This window comes from Grammomys surdaster, unplaced genomic scaffold, assembly GCF_004785775.1.
Source record: "Grammomys surdaster isolate TR1022 unplaced genomic scaffold, NIH_TR_1.0 382, whole genome shotgun sequence".
In the NCBI taxonomy this organism is placed as follows: domain Eukaryota; kingdom Metazoa; phylum Chordata; class Mammalia; order Rodentia; family Muridae; genus Grammomys; species Grammomys surdaster.
This window is the reverse complement of record NW_021604801.1, coordinates 578375-598102: the sequence shown is the minus strand read 5'-3', so window position 1 is coordinate 598102 and position 19728 is coordinate 578375. Positions and strand designations below refer to the sequence as shown.

Here is a 19728-nt window from a genome sequence, read left to right as displayed (position 1 = left end):
AAAAAAAAAAAAAAAAAAAAGCTTTACAGGTTTCATCATCTACATTCCTGACATGAGTGGGAAGACAAACTGAGTTCTCTTAACACTTATCACCAGAACACCCGGGAGAGGAAAATGAGCTACAAATTCTTCCAATATCCTCTGCTGTATGAGAAATTACAAAGCAAGGTCTTAGAGGTCTGGTTCTGAGCTGAACAGAATCCACAGCCCAGTTACCACAGAGAGCAAGCTCTGGCCCTGCTGTGGCCAGGCACATAGCCAAGGCTTGATGAGAATCTGCTGAATGGAGTGTTGCAAACACTTGGGCTTCGGCTCACCTCACCCTAGCCTGGCTGCTAGGCAGAGGATATGCTGAGAAAGCATCAGCTGGCATCAGCTGTGGGTGGTTTAAGGGCACCATTACCACAAGGAGTTCAGTCAGAGCCGTGCACCTGACCCTCCTCTTCTGCGGACATACAATCAGGGAAAACTGACCCACTCCAGGAAAGGCTTGGTCAGGACAGCCAGCTTTGTAAGGACATGCCTTTTGGGGGACTGTGCATCCAACAGTCAAAAATTCCTAGTGGTATGTCAGTGAAACTTGCAGTCAATGAAAGATAGTGCTGTGATCTCTGAAACTTTAACTCTCTAAGGTCCTTTGTTCCACCTTGACTGCTGTGAAAATCTCCAGTTTGAACCTCTTCTAGAGGTTCCCTGTATACTGACTACTGTGTGAGCTTCCAGACTTGCCAGATTCTGGTGATTCATAAGCAAACACTGAGAAGATCCCAGGGATGCATGTATATTTTGAAACTCTGTCACTGAAGATATTAGCGGGAGCCAATTAAGCAGAAATTTTATGCATACAACTAGTTACACAGAAAGTATATGCTATACATATTATACATAAATGCTTGTTTGCTGACATTTTAGTACCTAAAGTGCAAACGACTCGTGAGAAGACCCAGGCGGGGCCATGTGCTATCCACTGACCGCAGTGAGAACAGAGCACTGACCTCCTGAAATGTGACTACTGTGTAAGACGTGTGTCCCAGGGAATCAGAGAGAGCCCACAGAGCACTGCTCCTTCCTCCTCATGAGGGAACCAGTTCTAGGCAGGCCTAGTGGGGAGTCAATGAATACATCCTTCAGTTACGGAGTTTAAGAGACTCTGCAGCAGATAAACTCAGCTGTTCCCTTTGTGCTTCTTACACATGCACTTTGGCAGCAACTGTTCGTCTGACATGATGGGCATTTTCATCTGACAGAGGAACTTTGGGAGAGGATGAATGAGGACATATGTAAATGGACACATACATGCACACACACATGCATATGCTCACACATACATACACACACATGCACACATACACGTCTACACACATGCACACACATTAAGTTTCACACTGCTCCTCATGTAACCTTCCCTTAGTATATTGCAGATTATTCTGGAGACAGAAGCCTAGGCCAACAAGGATGTTTTGTTGTTCTGCCTCTGGTTGTCAGGGCCACAGATTTCCTTTCCCTCATTTCTATGTACAACTCATAGCCTGTGGGACCTCTTTTACAGACCTCACGTTTATTTGACAACAATCGAGTGCCTGCTTGGTCCTTATCCATTAAGAACAAACATAAAGCGACTCCTACCCCCAGGAGGCGTATAGTCTAATGAGTGATTCACCTTAACAGGTACAGTCTAATGAGTGATATACCTTGTTTTGGTTTGGTTTGGTTTTTTCGAGACAGGGTTTCTCTGTGTAGCCCTGGCTGTCCTGGAACTCACTCTGTAGACCAGGCTGGCCTCGAACTCAGAAATCCACCTGCCTCTGCCTCCCAAGTGCTGGGATTAAAGGCGTGCACCACCACCGCCCGGCATGAGTGATATACCTTGACAGGCAAGTTCAGCTGCTATGAGCTCAAATGACAAATAACTGTACCTTGGGAACACTAGAGAGTTTTCAGGGGATGGGGAGGGAAAAATGTTAGGTCTGAATGTATCTCACCTGTTAAGATTTCATTTGTACAGCCTCAGGTTAGGGCGTTTTTCTACCTAGACAACTATGCTGTTCTGTTAATTGGCCTCGCTTCCTTTCAACTGACCATGGATGGAAATTCTAACCCTCCACAAAGAAGCGGCGGCCACAGACTGGGCTCTGTGATCTGAATCCCCACGATCTCCCCCTAGACTTGCTTGTGCTTTTGTAGTTATACAACCTGCTCCCATTCCCTGAACTGAACCCTGCTTACACAGGTCTTCCTGGGACACATTCCCCCTTATTATTTGAGGCCAGATCAAGCTCTCCTTCCTCTGGGAAGCCTTCCCTGCCTATCTTGGGTGAGGCACCAACACTACACATATAATGTGATAAAAAGATGTGCTGGTGCATTTAGGCTTCAACTCAGGGGTGGTGACTGGCTCTAAGTAAGAGCTCACATTTCAGAAGTGGCCAGTTAACATGAATCCCCAACGGCAGCTTCCAAAAGAGGCTTAATTGATAAAATTAGTGGCTTGTTAATCAGTATGGTAAGTACTGGAAATAGGCTCTCATTGATAAAATAAAAATCTATTCAAGATGTGTAGGTAATGAAGAAGACTTGAGAAGTTGTACCCACTCTTACATGGGGAGGAAAAACTGTATACTTGACCATTTTTATCAAAATAAGAATGACATCAAGGGCCATGTGCATCCAGCCATGGCTTGGGAAGTTTCTTCTTTCTTACTTTGAGACAAGATCTCACTATGCATCCCTGACTGCTCTGAAACTCACAACATAGATCAGGTTAGACTCAAACTCATAAAGACCCATCTGCCTCTGCCTCTTGAGTACTGGTATAAAAGATGCTGCTACACATCAGCCAGAAGTTTCTTTAGATGAAGTGGATTAGAAGAGTAGAAGAAACCTGCTTCTGTGGTGGTGCCCCTTTTCTGATGTTAGTCAGATGTCTGAACTTCAGAGTTAAGGCATTGCAAAGTCTGAAAATTGTTTGCATCAATCTACTGCTAAATGAGTATTTAATAAATCCTTAGCAAGAATACATTATGTGGCAGAACTTGCTTTCACTACAACATGAAGCAAGGCTGCAGAGGAGCAGTTAGCCATTCCTTAAAGTTCCTCATTGTACTTATAATCACAAAGAACACAAGCCTGCACCAGACAGATCAGCCACTTGAAAGCAAGGCCCCTTCTCGGTGCTGGCAGAGCATCTTATACATTTTACTCAGCATCGACAAGCCATATAGTAATAGTGAAACCACCTGTCTAGTGCTGAGATTCTTGAAAACAAAGAATCTCTAGTCTAACTTTTAGCTCTGCATCTAGCATAAAGAAATCCTTGATGACTGAATAATATGTAAGCATCATGATCAGTTGAAAAGGCCCATGTTAAATAGCAGTGCTCACCACAGCCTAAGTACTTGCTATGTGACAAATACAGGTGTTTCATACTTAAACGGTAGATTGTTTAGTTTTTAGGGCAATTCTAAGATCACCACTATCTTACAAGGAAGAAACAGAAAAAGAGTCTGCCTTTTCAGAGCCGTTGAGTTTAAGCCTGACCATACATTATGATATGTTTTCAATCATCCTGTTAGAAGTGTGTCGCATGGCTACCATTCCAGAGCTTCTACAAACCAGTCTCCTTCTGTATTCTAAGTCTTTCACGTTCACTGAGTGAGACTGAGGAGACGCAGGCCCTACTGTGACTGGCTGATGACTGTACCCAAAGGATCATGCAGGTCATGACAACTGGGTTAGGAGCTGCTATGGAAGTTTGAGAAGAGTCCCAACAGGAGATCCCAGAGTCCCCAGGAGCTGTGAGGCCCTGGCTTCCTCCTCTCTCTGCTCTCTGCTCACGCTGTAAGCACCTGTTTCACATGTGCTCCTGCCTCGACAAGTCACTTTGTCTTACGGCCCACACCCACGAAGCTGCCAGGACACCAACCCTCAAGTGAGTCTCCTCTCCTCTGTAGGTAGCGTTTCACTGCAGTGGCATGAAGCTGACTAACTGATAGTGATAGTGGGGCGGCTCTGAGAAGTCACACTGTACCCGTTGGTCTTGCCTGCCACGATGCTATTCCTACATCACATGTTTCAGGACTTTTCAGATGTCGTATTTTGTTTCCATCCTTTTTCCATTTGAAAATGTCAGGGTTTGCAGGCAGAGGAAAAGGACTGGAGTGTGTCACACTGCTTTGAAGCTAAAACCGTCTGTTAGTAAACAGAGCAGCAAGATGTCATTTTTATTTCATGAATACTTCACTGATTTCAATGCTAGCTAAAATATTTTAAAAGTGTAAGGGGAGGGGGTGCAAACCAAAATAAAACACCTCGACTACCAGAGAGAGGACAATGGCAAAGGAAGGCAGCTGAAGACCAGGCTACCCATGACTCTCAGCCAACAGCTGCAGCAGGGTGGAGAAGGGGCTGCCATGGGTCTCTTAATGTCCCCTGGGCATTGCCCGGGGCCAAGACTCACAGCCCATCAACGCCTCAGGGAATGGTGGCACAGAAGCCAGGCCTCGTCCTGCATCTCCTGATGACCCTTTATGTAGCACGTGCTGAAAAGGTGTATCTCTAGACAGTTTATTTTGGGCACAGCTATCTGAAGAGAAAACATGTCACTAAGAAAACCAGGCAGCTTTCCCTCAGAATACTGTTTCATCTGCTACTGCCCTCAGACACGAGGATGCCAGCCCTGGCAGACTGTGGATGCTGACTCCACAATGCTTAGTCTTAGTTGCCAGGAGACTGCTGGGCCTGAAATCCCCACACGTGTGCTCTAGAAGAGGCAAGGAAACCTAGCAACATATCAAAGCATCCAGTCATAAGAGGCTGGAGACTAGTAACATAAGTAAACACCACTGCTCTGTAGAGAAGACTGACCAGAGGAGTCTGTGTGGGAGGAGGCAGTTCTGTGGACTACTTTATTTTAAGACTCACCTTCCTGGCAGGAGGATCCCCTTTGGACTGATGGTATGAGGGAGACATTTTTACCTGGAAAAAGGGGGAAACATTTCAACAACCTTTTAGATAGAAACTTTATTTGACTCACATTCCAAAAAATTTAACTAAATGAGTATAGCTGAGCTTAAAACAACAGCAGGAACAAAACAAAACAAAAATGATATGGTAAGAACTGTCCATGGGGGCGTGAACATTACAGGAGTAACCAACTAGATTCTATCTGGATTCATGGCCTGTTCTGCAGCAGGAAACACGTGTCTGCTACTATAACTCTGACTAAGAAGCCAGGACCCTGAGCTTACAGGCCCTGGTGGAGAAGCTCTACTATGGTTTTCCTGGGTGCACATACCATCAGACTGTCTTCTACATTCCTATCTCCTTACCCACACAGTAGCACAGCTCTCAGGCCACATCACAGAAGTCTCTTGTGCAGTGGATGGCAGTTGGCATAGAAACCCATCACAGTCAGTGGGACAGCTATGTCACCACCACCCACTCAAGGCTGAGGGACCATTTCAGAAGAGGAGACAGAAAACATAGAAGTCAGAGGCCAGGGAGACCCAGAGCAAAGCTGTCTTCTGGACCCATCAGGACTGCTGCACTCATGATCTCACGGCAGCTGGGGCTCCCTGCACAAGACCAATCCAGTGTGCATCCCTACATGGACTGGGGAGAGGCCCAGGAGCCCCCTCCCCGCCGAATGAAAAGCTACCAATAGCTGATAGCTTCAGGAGGAGGAAGCGCCAGGTTTTTTTTAAGGATGTGTTAAGTTGACCACATTCCAGTGGCTGGTCTCATAACCAGGAGTCTATGGGCGGCATAAATTGGACTTGGTAGGTTATTTTTAAAAAGGAGATAAAGGTGGGAGTGAGTGAGAGGAGGGGTGGTAAGGACTAGGGGTGGGAAGAGTATGATCAAGATACATCATATGCATATATGAATTTCTCAGAGAGTAAAAATATCACACTGAGTATGAACAAGAACCAGCACAGACCTTGCTGTGAAGAAGTTGCCAAAGCACTGGCTGGAAACCAAGCTGGAAAAACGGCCGACAGTTAGTAAATGAAGGCTGTTTATGAGTTAATTAGGTTGAGTCGGGAAACTAATTCAAATTGTAGCCAAAATGAGCTAGAAATGGTCAAATGACATAAAGAAACAAGAAACAAAACAGAAATATGAAATAAGACACGACAAAGAACCAAATTAAAGGCTTAAGTTATTGGAATGTGACTCTAACATCTCCCAGGAGAGATTGGCTATCCGCTTTGCTCTGCAACGAACACTTGAAGCTAGGCACCTAAAGCAACACGAGAGGAGCACACACAAGTTCTACGTTGAAACTTCTGAGATGTGTAGGTGTGAAATTGTGATTCAGAATCTCATGTTTGAGGTATGGAAGTCATAGCCTAATTTTTCATAGCACACAGAATAAGAGTACTGTATCTAAGCAACTCACAGTTCCCCAGTGAGCACCAGCATCCTTACAGATTTTGAAAGCTGCATGCTAGTTTCCAGAGCTTGCATTAAGTACAGTGACAGTGCTGAAGAGCCAGCGAGGCCCTAGGCAGAAGACGAGTTCCCTATCTGTGGAGTGCTTAGGAAATTAAAAGAAATGTAAGCAGATTTAAAAGTGAGCGGTTCTTGGTCATGTCCCTCAATGGCTGCAACACTCGGGAAACTGGCCCGGCATCTCGCCTGGACAGCACAATACAGCTGGCCCTGGTTGCAGGGAGGTGGCCAGGGAGCTGTCCCAAGGGCATGAGAGCCGGGGAGTCAGCAGGCTGACACTCTCAGACACCTCTTAGGTCCAGATCCAGGGCTTTGAATTGACACACCCTAACACTCATTCCATCAATGAACTGTGGGCGTATACGAAGGGGTCAGTCCCACAGATCCAAAACTACAGATCTGCATGACAGAGGGCAACAAGAGAATATCCAAGAAGAGTCCCAGTGAGGTTCCAGGATTGATAAAGTAGCAGAAGCCAAAGGCCTTGTACCAGACCAACGAGTCATTGCAATGAACATTTTCAAGCAAAGAAGTGTGGACAAAAGGGTGTGCTGTGGGGACACACTGTGACACACTACACCTTCCACAACGAGATTTTTTTTTCTCAGTTACAGGGGAGGTTGCAAGGGTGGAGAGCAGGTATGAGGGGAGGGGCAGATGAGTGGGACTGAGGTAAATGATGTGAAATTCACAGAGAACCAATAAAAGTTTTTAAAGAGTGAGCAGTTTTATCTCACCAGACATATGGGATACATCTACAGTTATGTCTTAATGCTTATATATTTGTACTTTTTGTCAACTTGACACAAATGAGACATATCTGGGAAGAGGGAATCTCTAATGAGACAGTGCCTCTGTAAGGCTGGCCTGTAGACAAGTCTGTCAGGCATTTCCTTGATTAATAATTGATGTGAGCGGGCCCAGATTATTGTGGGTGGTGCCACCCCTGGGCTGTATAAGAAAGCAGGCTGAGCATACCGTGAGGAGCAAGCTGCTGAGAAGCATCCCTCCATGGCTGCACTCCTGCCCTGACTTCACTCAGTGCTGAGTGTGACTTGGCAAACAGAAGAAAACAGGAAGGCTCACAGGAAAATGAATCTCTTAAAACATGTCGTTAAGTTTCTAGGAAGAGATGGAAAAAGGTCACTAAAGGGCAGGAAAGAGTCCTTTCTGTACTCATACTCAGAGTCTGGAATCTGTCTGAGGCTATTTGAGGTCAGTGACAGATGAGTTCTCTTCAATTACCTTTTATGAGTACCCCAAAAGCTCCTAACACAGAACCATACCTACTAAGAATTATGAGTACACTCCTGATTTCTAATACAAGTGTAACCCTGCTGGTTTTCTTCAGACTTTAACCTTCGGCTGGTCTTTGCTGAGGTTACTGTGCTGCAGTCTTTGAGCTGTCACTGAGATACACTGCTCCGTGTTTGCCAATATTAAAAGGGTATTGGCAATATGGTGGGGGCATCTCATATCAGAGATACCAAAAAGGACAAAATTATAGTTTTGTCAGTTTCTTCATGGTTTACAATGGAAATCTCTCTTTCTACAAATTTCGGTGGTTTCTTTATATTTCAACAAGGACAACTGGGAAAAAAAAAAACAATGAATACTGCCTGAGTTAGATTTGTGTTTTGTTTGTTCTTTCTTTTTCCCTTTTTATTTTCTCTGACAATTTCATAAAAGTAGTTTGATAATATCTCTCTCCCTTTATGGATCTGACACATATAAAATCACTTCAAACCCTTAAAAGATAAAATATTCTTTAAGTCTAGACCATTAAATATTCAAAGTATAATTGTCTTTGCTGTTCTATATCTATAAGTATACAATTATTTCTAATAATAGTGAACTTAATATTCTAGAAGCTAGCGAACAATTATTTATAGATTTATGTGGTAAAGTCTTTTGAGAAACTTAAATGAATTATGCGATCTCCCCCCGCCCCAAAAGGAAACTTCAACAAAGGTGATAACAAACTAAGTCTAGAGGACACGGCTCCTCAAATACAGAACTTGTAAGTGCAGACACAGCACGATGACACACAACAGCTTGTACCTATGAAAGAAATTCAGTTTCTTAGAGAAAATTCCAAATCCAGTAGTGAATTCCAACACATAGTTTTAGTATCGGGCCTGTGAAGCCAGAATATACACTTATCACTTATAAATAAGATATAACAATAGCTCTAGGCTGGCTGGTTGATCTTAATTCTGCATCTAGAATAATGGGGAAGGGCTCTAAGGAACTGCACCAAGTCCTCAGCCTCAGCTAAGGAAGCTGCAAAACAGACTATGACGATGATGATGACGACAACAATGCTTCCCATCACTGTCACATGACCATGTAAGTAGGAACATGTTGAAGCTTTCTTGCTTTCATGTTGTTGGAACATGGCCCAGGATGAAGTTAGTTGTGAGGAGATTCTTTTTTTTTTTTTTAAATATTTATTTATTTTTATTTATATGAGTACATTGTAGCTGTCTTCAGACACATACCAGAAGAGGGCATCAGATCCCATTATAGGTGGTTGTGAGCCACCATGTGGTTGCTGTGAATTGAACTCAAGACCTCTGGAAGAGCAGTCAGTGCTCTTAACCACTGAGCCATCTCTCCAGCCCCCGTGAAAATTCTGAGTGCTTGTGAGAACACGTCAAGAAAAGAAGAAAACAGTCTAGCGCTCCCCCCACCCCCATTTCTTTAAAAGGCAGAATTGTTCTTGTGTTCCTCCCAGGATAGCTGACAGGAGTGAGTTTACTTCAGAGCACTCATTATTGCTTGCTCCTGTTACTCTATTAAATGCTTACACTCTCCTTTATACTCCTGTAGGAAAACATCTTTGCCATATCCCTGTGACTGTATACAGCATGACCTCATGAGAGCCTTACTCAGGTGACCGACCTTAACTCTCTGAGTATAAACTGTCTGACGCTCTGACTGAAGCTGGCTATAGCGTGAGACTTCGGTCTGCCTCATTTATTGGCTCCATTCTCCCAGGTCCCACCATCTTTAGAGTGGCGTGATATGATGTGACTTTCAGAAACTTCAGAAAGTACGACTCAGATTAAAGGTAAAAACTGCTAGCTGTCCAGACTGTCAGGTTCAAAAAGTCTGCAAGAACAGGACTTGACCGTCCTTGGTGTGACATACTATGCCATCAATGCTCCGGAACTCACACCAGATGTACAGTGTAGCTTGCAAAAAGCAATCCATCTTTAACTTATGCTATTTTCCTTTGCAAAAGGGAGAAATAGATTTTCAAAGGAAAGTAGATATTTAAGCTTAAAAAACATGACCTCATAAAAGGATCTGCAGACGTTTTAAAGCAAGTCTGGAACTGGATGTGGTGGATGACTCACCAGAGAAGGCTGCTCTCCTGAGACTAAGTCTGGGAGCCTCTGATGTACAACAGAAAAGGTTCAGCAGCCCCAGAAAAAGGTCTTACTTTTGTTTTAAAAGGATCCTCTGGAAATGCCTCAGGCAATGCGGCTATAAATCCAGGTGTACAGACAGCAGATCTGGGGATGCGGAAGACAGCTGAGGGATGGCCTTAATAACGCTGAACATGCCGAACTTTTGTGAGCTCTGTTAAAAAAGCTATTCCTGACTCAGGTACTCCGAAGCCCAAGTGAAAGAGAACTGTCATCATTGTTTTCTGTAAGAAGCCTCATTTTTTCTGACCATATTAGAAAGAATATATGCAGTGACAGAAATCTAGAACCCAGAGCAGACACAGGAAGCAGCAGCCACAGTCACCCACGGCAGCGACCACTGTGAGCACCTGCAGTCACACTCGTGTGATGCCCATACTGCCAAAACGTATTGTTCATTAAACAATAGTTTGCTACATTAATATTTTCTACAGTGTGGTATATTTTCATTGCTACAAAGTTTATTCATTGTATAGAGTTACTACAACTAATTTAATCAACTGTGGACTACTGGGATATTTTAGCTCCTTTCAGTTTTTCTTTTTTTCTAAGACAGGGTTTCTCTGTGTAGCCCTAGCTGTCCTGGAACTCACTCTGTAGACCACACTGGCCTCAAACTCAGAAATATACCTACCTGCCTGGCTCCCTCCTGTATGTTAGGACTAAAGGTGTGTACCACCACCACCTGGTCTCCTTTCAATTTTTTTAAATATTAAAAACATTCTCATAAGCATCCAAGTATGTGACACTTGGAACTCAAGCTTCATTACCTTCTAGACTTCTGCAGCTCCAGGCCTCAAGAGCATATAGCAAAGCTGGCTGTAAAGTTTTCTACAAAATGGGCCCATAAACCTTTTCCTGAAAACACACAAACTCTGAAACCAAAAGGATTGCTATCCAGGAACATAGCACAAAACGAAACACCATGATCTGGTGTCAAACCTCATCTTACAGCAAAATCCAACCTGAGCCACAGCAAGGGATGAATAAGTTAGCTAATCTCAATGACCGTGTGGTGAGGGATGCTGCCGAGTTCACACTGGGACTGTGCGGCGTACAACCTGTGCTAATGTTCTCATATTAGCAGCCCACATGCCTGACTTTCTCCTTTCTTTTGCCACGCTGTTCACTGACCATTTCTTCTGTAAGGGTCCATTCTAATGGTGATCCCATCTACAGTTTAGATGCTGCCATTTTTATCTCCAGATGCTCTGACACTTTCTCATCTTTCCTGTAGTTTCTTGAGTACGTGTAATAAATTACGATAACTTTAAACATCCCTACTAATTCTATCACCTGGATCATGATGTCAAAAACTGTTTATGAATTCTGCTCCTCTTTGCTTGCCATAGAGTAAAATTCTACCTTGTTAGGTGTCGTCTCTCTTCTAAATTCTTAGTAGACCACACTTTGTTCTAGCAGCTGTAAGTAGCTCAGTTCCACTTTTCTGTTAAGTTCTGTTGGTGGGATCAAAGCAGCAGTTAGTCAAAGTTCTCTCCTACTCCTTCACAGTGAGAGCATCTCTTGGAATCCTAATGCTCTGTTGGTGGCAAAGCTTTGCATATGCACTGCTGGGAACAGACCTTATTCCTGGCTGTACATTAGTCTGAGGCACTGTCCCATCTAATTCTTTCAGATGTTTCTTTCATTTTCTCTTAAACTTCAAGTAGTTTTCTCACCTACCTTGGAGCCACTCCTGTCCCATACCACCTCGGCTTTCCTGGGCTCTCTCGACTGAATCTGATGCTCTGCCTCAGGTCCATTTTTCTAACTAATGACTTAGCAAGTTTCTTCAAGTAGTTTATGGGCAATCCTACCTTTTATGCTCTTTGTCGCTTTTTAAGGGTTCTCTGTGTTCAAATGTCTAATGTCTTATGAATGATTCTTTAATATATTTTGCTCATCACCTCCCTGCCAGGAAACCCCAAAGATATTCTATCTAGAAATGGAAATCTCCAAGTTTCCCACAGAAAACCCAAAGAAACTTGAAACACAGTTGGCTAAAGGGACTTAAATCAGGACTGTGAGCTTTTACCCAGATCCTACACATCAGTCCATACACATGCAGATACATGTAACACATGCAAACACACACACAATATTTTTCTAAATGGACACAAGTTTAGTATTTCTGCTGATTTAAACAGAAGCCACTTAAGTTGTAAAAAATAAGTCACAAATTTGAGTTACTTAGCAACCGGACCTAGGAATGGAGACTGAGCCCTGGGAACTGCTGTTGAAGTCAACCTTTGTGGTTATTGATTAAGAGGTAAAACTGCCCTTATGAGCCCTGTAAATATGGTATAAATTCTGCCCCCAATTTGGACTTGGGGTTCTTTTTGCCTGCATGCAAGGGAACCCCAGTGCACTGGTATTTGTCAATTTATCAATTTTCTAATAAACCTCATGTTATTGCAGCGAATCCCTTCCGAGAGTATTTCTGGGGGAGTGTGTCTCCTGGTTTTGGATCTTTAAGTCCAGCAAACCCAGGCGTGCTCGTCCTCGCCCCTTCCCAGTTTTCACACTTACAGCTATGCCCACCTCCCCCACAGCTCATTGTGTTCACCAGGTTAGTGTCAGACTCCAGGTACCTTCCTGCCTCAGCTTTCCAATCAGCTGGGCCTACAGTATGTGGCACTGCCAACAGCTTCATCCATCCATCCATTCATCCATCCATCCATCCATCCATCCATCCATCCATCTTCCCTGAGTTCAAGGGCCCAAGTTCACGGTCCTGAGTTGCACAGCAGGTTCGAGGTCAGCCTGGGCTTGGTGAGACCTTGACTCAAACAAAAATAAAAACCAAACAAAACCCCAAACCAATGTATATTATAGTACTAATAAAGACATTGGCCTCACGTAGGAGCGTGTTAAATATTGGCTGGAGCTGCAGGAGTGTCACTTATGCTTTGGTATAACAAGAGCATTGTTAAATGTCAGCTCTGTTAATGAAGTCTCACTTCCATTAGATTCACCAATCATCTCCATGCATTCCTGAGTCATATTAACCCTCATTTAATTTATAAGCTTCACTTAGAGGTTACTCTTGAGAAATGTTACTATTACTAAACACTAAGATCTCATTTTTAGTCTATTTATATCTGTCTGTCTATCTATCAATACGTGTCTTGAATCTAACCTTTTTACAGTGGAGAACTAATAATCCTTAAAAATGGACAAATAAAAACAAGCTTTTGGCGGGGCAGTGGTGGCACACACCTTTAATCCCAGCCCTTGGGAGGCAGAGGCAGGAGGATTTCTGAGTTCGAGGCCAGCCATGTCTACAGACTGAGTTCTAGGACAGCCAAGACTACACAGAGAAACCCTGTCTCAAAAAAACAAAAACAAACAAACAACAAAAAAAACAAAAACAAAAAACAAACAAACCAGGGGCTGGAGAAATGGCTCAGAGGTTAAGAGCACTGGCTGCTCTTCCAGAGGTCCTGCGTTCAATTCCTAACAACCACATGGTGGCTCATAACCATCTGTAATGGGATCTGGTGCCCTCTTCTGGCCTATATACAGGCAGAAGAACACTATACATAATAAATAAATCGTTAAAAAAAAAAAAAAAAAAGAGCCGGGTGGTGGTGGCACATGCCTTTAATCCCAGCCCTTGGGAGGCAGAGGCAGGCGGATTTCTGAGTTCAAGGCCAGCCTGGTCTACAGAGTGAGTTCCAGGACGGCCAGGGCTACACCAAGAAACCCTGTCTCCAAAAAAACAAAACAAAACAAACAAACAAACAAACAAAACAAAACAAGCTTCTGATTTTATTATGCAGCAACTTGGTTTATGCTTCTACAATGTTGTGGGAATTCAAAATAAATGACCAGTGTGTGATGTGCGAGGATCACAAACGTCACTATTGAATAATTACTTGGAGACTATAAACTCTGCCCACTGCCACTGTTTGTGAATGCATCCTCCAAGATAAGATGTGCTCGCAGCTCTGAGAGCAGAGACATGAGGCTAAGCCCAATACCAAGGGGAAGCCTAGGTGTTCTCCCTCAAGACATGCAGTCATCTTCCTGTTAGTGAGCAGGAATCTTGTGTGTTCTCCCCTGTGAGACACACATCATCTCTGTGTTAGTGAACAGGAAGTTTTTGGTACTTAGATGCTGGGCTCTCTACAGCAAGGGCTGATTTTGGAAAATATATTATAAAACTCGTAATGAATGTCTAAATATGAATGTCTAATTGTCCTATTTTTTTAAGTTTTAAAATAAATAAAAACTTTAATGTTTCTGGTATCTGTTCTGAAGGAAGTCAGACCTTGGCTACAGAGACAGATCTGTGGGTAAACGGCAACCAAGCATGGCAAGCTGAATCTATCCCCTGAGTCCACATAAACTCTGGACATGTATCATGAATGTCTGTAATCCTAGCAACCCCACGAGGAGATAGACAGCAGAGACAGGAGAATCCCTGTAAATTCATGAGCCTGATGCCCTGCGCACACAGAAGATAAAGCACAAGAGACAGTGTCTCAAGCAAAGCAGAAGGCACACAGTCAATGCCTAGGTTGTTCTCTGTCTTGTGAGCACCATGACACCCACCTGACAGGCAGGCACCCACCCTAACATACAGGAGTGGAACACACATGCCACAAACACGTAAGAAAACCAGGACAGAAAGGCAAATAACAACATGGAGACAAAGGATAAAGAAAAACAAAATAGAACTCTGAATCTTGTTAATAATGTTTGAAATCTATTAAATTGTTTTTTTCCCATTGAACACGTACTTCTGTTACTTTAAACTTAATAAATGAATAAATTAGATTAAACTGAAATTATTTGATATGAATATAGATGAATAAATGCATTTATGTAGTAGAGTAGGATGCTGAGCACTTCAACTGCAATGATAGTGTCTTCTGAACAGCTTACCTCTGTGTGTAGAGAAACAAGATTGAATCAGACAGACCTGCTGGCCGACATCCGCCCTGAGGCTGTAAACCTGCTGGGACTAAGGCAAGAAACTCATTTGGATCCTTTCTCTTGCTTATTCAGGATCAAAAGAGAAAGCAGGTGTTCTGCAGAATTACTCCAGTCACGTTCCCGTTGATTTGGTGATAGGTAACTGGTATGTAAGTGTCACTGGCTGTATATATTGGTTGACCAGTGATTTTAACACATGAAGTTAGCTGAGAATGGCTGGAGAAAGCACCTGACCTGCCAGGACCACAGGCTTGGGAGTAACATGTGTTGGAGTCAGAAGCTGGAGAATTAAATATTATCATGTTTCCCAATGGAACTGACAGTTATTACTTAGCTTTTTCCATTGCCCTTTGTACACATTCCCAGTGGTAAGCAGTATTTTAAGATGTTCACTTTGCTCCTTTTACTTACATACATTTTGAAAACTGGGATGCTGATGCAATTCCTTATTCACAGCACGTACTGTGTGATGCCTTGGACTAACTCTTGTTTACCATCCATGCAGCAAAGCCAGCACACCATCCGCTCTAAGCTCAAGAGCCACATCTGCCTCAGCAGCTCTCTGCCAAGGGCGATGGGACGCTGAGTTTACACCATATGGACTGCTAGTAATAAGGCTTTACTGCTCTTTTCTGTGCAATTCTTTTGGTCAGATTGTAACTAGCTAGCATTATGTTTCTATACAGGGTCTCTTTCCCTTACAGATGTGTTTTCCTACCATAGGCTACCTCATCTGTTTCAAGAAAATTGTAATGAATCCTAGCAGAAATAGAATGGTCAAATGTTAGAAATCAGAGCAAAGCCACATTTCCTATAAAATGACAGAACTAGAAAGCTGATGATACATACGTTATTGGAACAAAATGAAAGCATAGAGTATGTGCTAACTAACTTTTTACTAAGGTGTGAAGACCACTCAATGACTAGTAACATTCAGAAGAGTGAGTCCCACTCCTGTTCACATCTTATATGTAAAGTCAGTCAAAGAGCAGCAGGAACTTCTGGGCTTCAGGGTGGCAAATAGTGACTGGGTTCCAGGAGAGATGGAGGTAACATTTACAAAGGAGGTAACACCTATGAAGGCAGTGACACTCCTGAGAGAGGTGACACCCATGGAGGAGGTGGCACTTGTGAGGGAGGTGACACCTGTGAGGAGGTAACACTCCTGAGGGTGGTGATACTCCTGAAGGAGGTGACACCTGTGAGGAGGTAACACTTATTGAGGGAAGTGATATTCCTGAGGCTGGTAACATACCTGAAAGAGGTGACACTTGTGAGGGAGGTGACACCTGTGAGAGAGGTGGCACCTGTGAAGGAGGTGACGCCTGTGAGAGAGGTGACGCCTGTGAGGGAGGTGACACCTGTGAGGGAGGTGACGCCTGTGAGGGAGGTGATGCCTGTGAGGAGGTGACACCTGTGTGAGAACTCTTTCACCTCTATGCCTAACTATGCCCTCTATATCTAATACGCTCTTCTGTTGAGAGCAGAGGTTTGTTCTCCATGATGTCCTCCTCATTCCTCCTCTATCCTACCTTTGTATCTAAACTTGTCTATCTTATTCCCCTCCCCATTTTCCCCTGCAGGAGCAGCTGACATGATCTTCCATGATTCTTTATGTCTGATTCAGGTACACTCACTTTCTGTTCTTCCAGCATGGTTCATCTGTAAGTGCTTTTCAAACAGTAAGAATAATTGGCCTTTGTCCCTGGTTTCTGGCAAAGAGCTCTTAAAAGTCTTAGAGCTGCGGTTAAGCAGTTAAGAGCACTAACTGTTCTTCCAGAGGACTCATGTTCAATTCCCAGTACCCACAGGGTGGCTAAAAACCTTCTGTACACTTCCCTTCCTCCCCTGCCTGGTCCGGTGGGCTGGGGCAGACACAGAGTTGGTCTGCTCCTGTCCTGTGGAGATACAAACTCCTGAGTCATCCTAGAGGAGCCACTGCACTCAGAGCAGCCGGTAAGAACTCCATCTCACTCCCTAAGCCCCAGAGACACATCTGGGAGCCAGGGCCATTCAGGACACAGCAGCTACCCAAACACCGCCCCTCCGGAATTCCACTGCCCTTCCTCCCCTGCCTGGTCCTGTGGGCTGGGGCAGACACAGAGTTGGTCTGCTCCTGTCCTGTGGAGATACTGACTCCTGAGGCATCCTAGAGGAGCCATTGCACTCAGAGCAGCTGACACTGAGTGGATCTACTCCTGTCCTGTGGAGATACTGACTCCTGAGTCATCCTAGAGGAGCCACTGCACTCAGAGCAGCAGACACCAAGATTAGGATCATAAGACTACAGAGACATCTGGACTCTGAGGAGCTCTGCAACAAGCAAGATAACTGGAAATACAGACTCCAGTCTTACACTGTGAGGGCAGGCAACACTAGAGTTAACCAGATGGCGAAAGGCAAGCGCAAGAACATAAGCAACAGAAACCAAAGTTTCTTGGCATCATCAGTACCCAGTTCTCCCAATATAGCAAGCCCTGGACACCCCATCACACCTGAAAAGCAGGATTCAGAATTAAAATCACTTCTCATGATGATGATAGAGGATTATAAGAAGGAATTAAGTAACTCCCTTAAAGAAATACAGGAGAGTACAAGTAAACAGATAGAAGCCCTTAAAGAGGAATCACAGAAATCCCTTAAGGAATTGCAAGAAAACACAAAGAAGGAATTAAACAAAAACATTCAGGATCTGAAAATGGAAATAGAAACAATAAAGAAAGCTCAAAGGGAGACAACCATGGAAATAGAAAACTTAAGAAAGAAATCAGGAGTCATAGACACAAGCATCACCAACCGAATACAAGAGATAGAAGAGAGAATCTCAAATGCAGAAGATACGGTGGAAAATATTGACACAGTTGTCAAAGAAAATGCAAAATGCAAAAAACTCCTAACTCAAAACATCCAGGAAATCCAGGACACAATGAGAAGACCAAACCTAAGGATAATAGGTATAGATGAGAATGAAGATTCCCAACTTAAAGGGACAGTAAATATCTTCAACAAAATTATTGAGGAGAACTTCCCTAACCTAAAGAACAAGATGCCCATAAACATACAAGAAGCCTACAGAACACCAAATAGAATAGAAAAGAAATACCTCCCATCACATAATAATCAAAACACCAGATGCACAAAACAAAGAAAAAATACTAAAAGCAGTAAGGGAAAAAGGTCAAGTAACATACAAAGGCAGACCTATAAGAATTACACCAGACTTCTCACCAGAGACTATAAAAGCCAGAAGAGCCTGGACGGACATCATACAGACCCTAAGAGAACACAATTGCCAGCCCAGATTACTATACCCAGCAAAACTCTCAATCACTATAGATGGTGAAACCAAGATATTCCATGACAAAACCAAATTTTCACAATATCTTCCCACAAACCCAGCACTTCAAAGGATAATTGATGGAAAACACCAACACAAGGAGGGAAACTACAACCTAGAAAAAGCAAGGAAGTAATCTTCCAACAACCCCAAAAGAAGATAACTATACAAACATAACTTTACCTCTAATAACAAAAATAACAGGAAGCCCCAATCATTTTTCCTTAATATCTCTTAACATCAATGGTCTCAATTCCCCAATAAAAAGATGCAGACTAGCAGACTGGATACACAAACAAGACCAGAATTTTGCTGCATACAAGAAACGCACCTCAGTGACAAAGACAGACACTACCTCAGAATAAAAGGGTGGAAAACAATTTTCCAAGCCAATGGTCCCAAGAAACAAGCTGGAGTAGCCATTCTAATATCAAATAAAATCGACTTTCATCCAAAATTAATCAAAAAAGATAAGGAAGGACTCTTCATACTCATCAAAGGAAAATTCTACCAAGGTGAACTCTCAATTCTGAACATCTATGCTCCAAATGCAAGGGCACCTACATACATAAAAGAAACTTTACTAAAGCTCAAAACACACATTACACCTCACACAATACTGGGGGATTTCAACACCCCACTCTCAGCAATGGACAGATCATGGAAACAGAAACTAAACCGAGACACTTTGCCATTAACAGAAGTTATGAACCAAATGGACTTAACAGACATCTATAGAACATTTCATCCTAAAACAAAAGAATATACCTTTTTCTCAGCACCTCATGGTACCTTCTCCAAAATAATTGGTCACAAAACAAGCCTCTACAGATACAAAAAGATTGAAATAATCCCTTGCATCTTATCAGATCACCACGGAATAAGACTGGTCTTTAATAATGACAAAACCAATGGAAAACCCATGTGCACATGGAAACTGAACAACTCTCTACTCAATGATGACTTGCTCAAGGAAGAAATAAAGAAAGAAATTAAATACTTTTTAGAATTCAATGAAAATGAGGACACATCATACCAAAACTTGTGGGACTCCATGAAGGCAGTGCTAAGAGGAAAACTCATAGCTCTAAGTGCCTACAAAAAGAAACTGGAAAGAGCACACACTTACAACTTGACTGCACTGCTAAAAGCTCTAGAACAAAAAGAAGCAAATACACCCAAGGAGGAGTAGAAGGCAGGAAATAATCAAACTCAGGGCTGAAATCAACCAAATAGAAACAGAAAGAACAATACAAAATATCAATAAAACCAGGAGTTGGTTCTTTGAGAAAATCAACAAGATAGATAAACCCTTAGCCAGATTAACCAGAGGGCACAGAGACAGTATCCAAATTAATAAAATCAGAACTGAAAAGGGAGACATAACAACAGAAACTGAAGAAATTAAAAAAAATCATCAGATCCTACTACAAAGGCCTATAAACAAAACTGGAAAACCTGGAAGAAATGGACAATTTCCTAGACAGATACCAGGTCCCAAAGTTAAACCAGGAGCAGATAAACCATCTAAATAGTCCCATAACCCCTAGGGAAATAGCAGCA

At 43.0% G+C, this 19728-nt stretch overlaps 1 protein-coding gene across 7 annotated transcripts in view; it reads right to left on the bottom strand.

Moving 5' to 3' along the window:
- The window catches only part of Vps8 (VPS8 subunit of CORVET complex), a 223185-nt gene that overhangs the window by 28761 nt on the left and 174696 nt on the right, over window positions 1-19728 (bottom strand). For 6 of the 7 annotated variants that reach the window (XM_028781270.1, XM_028781266.1, XM_028781267.1 and 3 more), the window contains one exon: window positions 4921-4974. The exons of the other annotated variant lie outside the window; for it this stretch is intronic. In XM_028781270.1, coding sequence (XP_028637103.1) covers window positions 4921-4974 — 54 coding nt within the window. The remainder of the gene's footprint in view (window positions 1-4920; window positions 4975-19728) is intronic. 7 annotated transcript variants of the gene reach the window in all.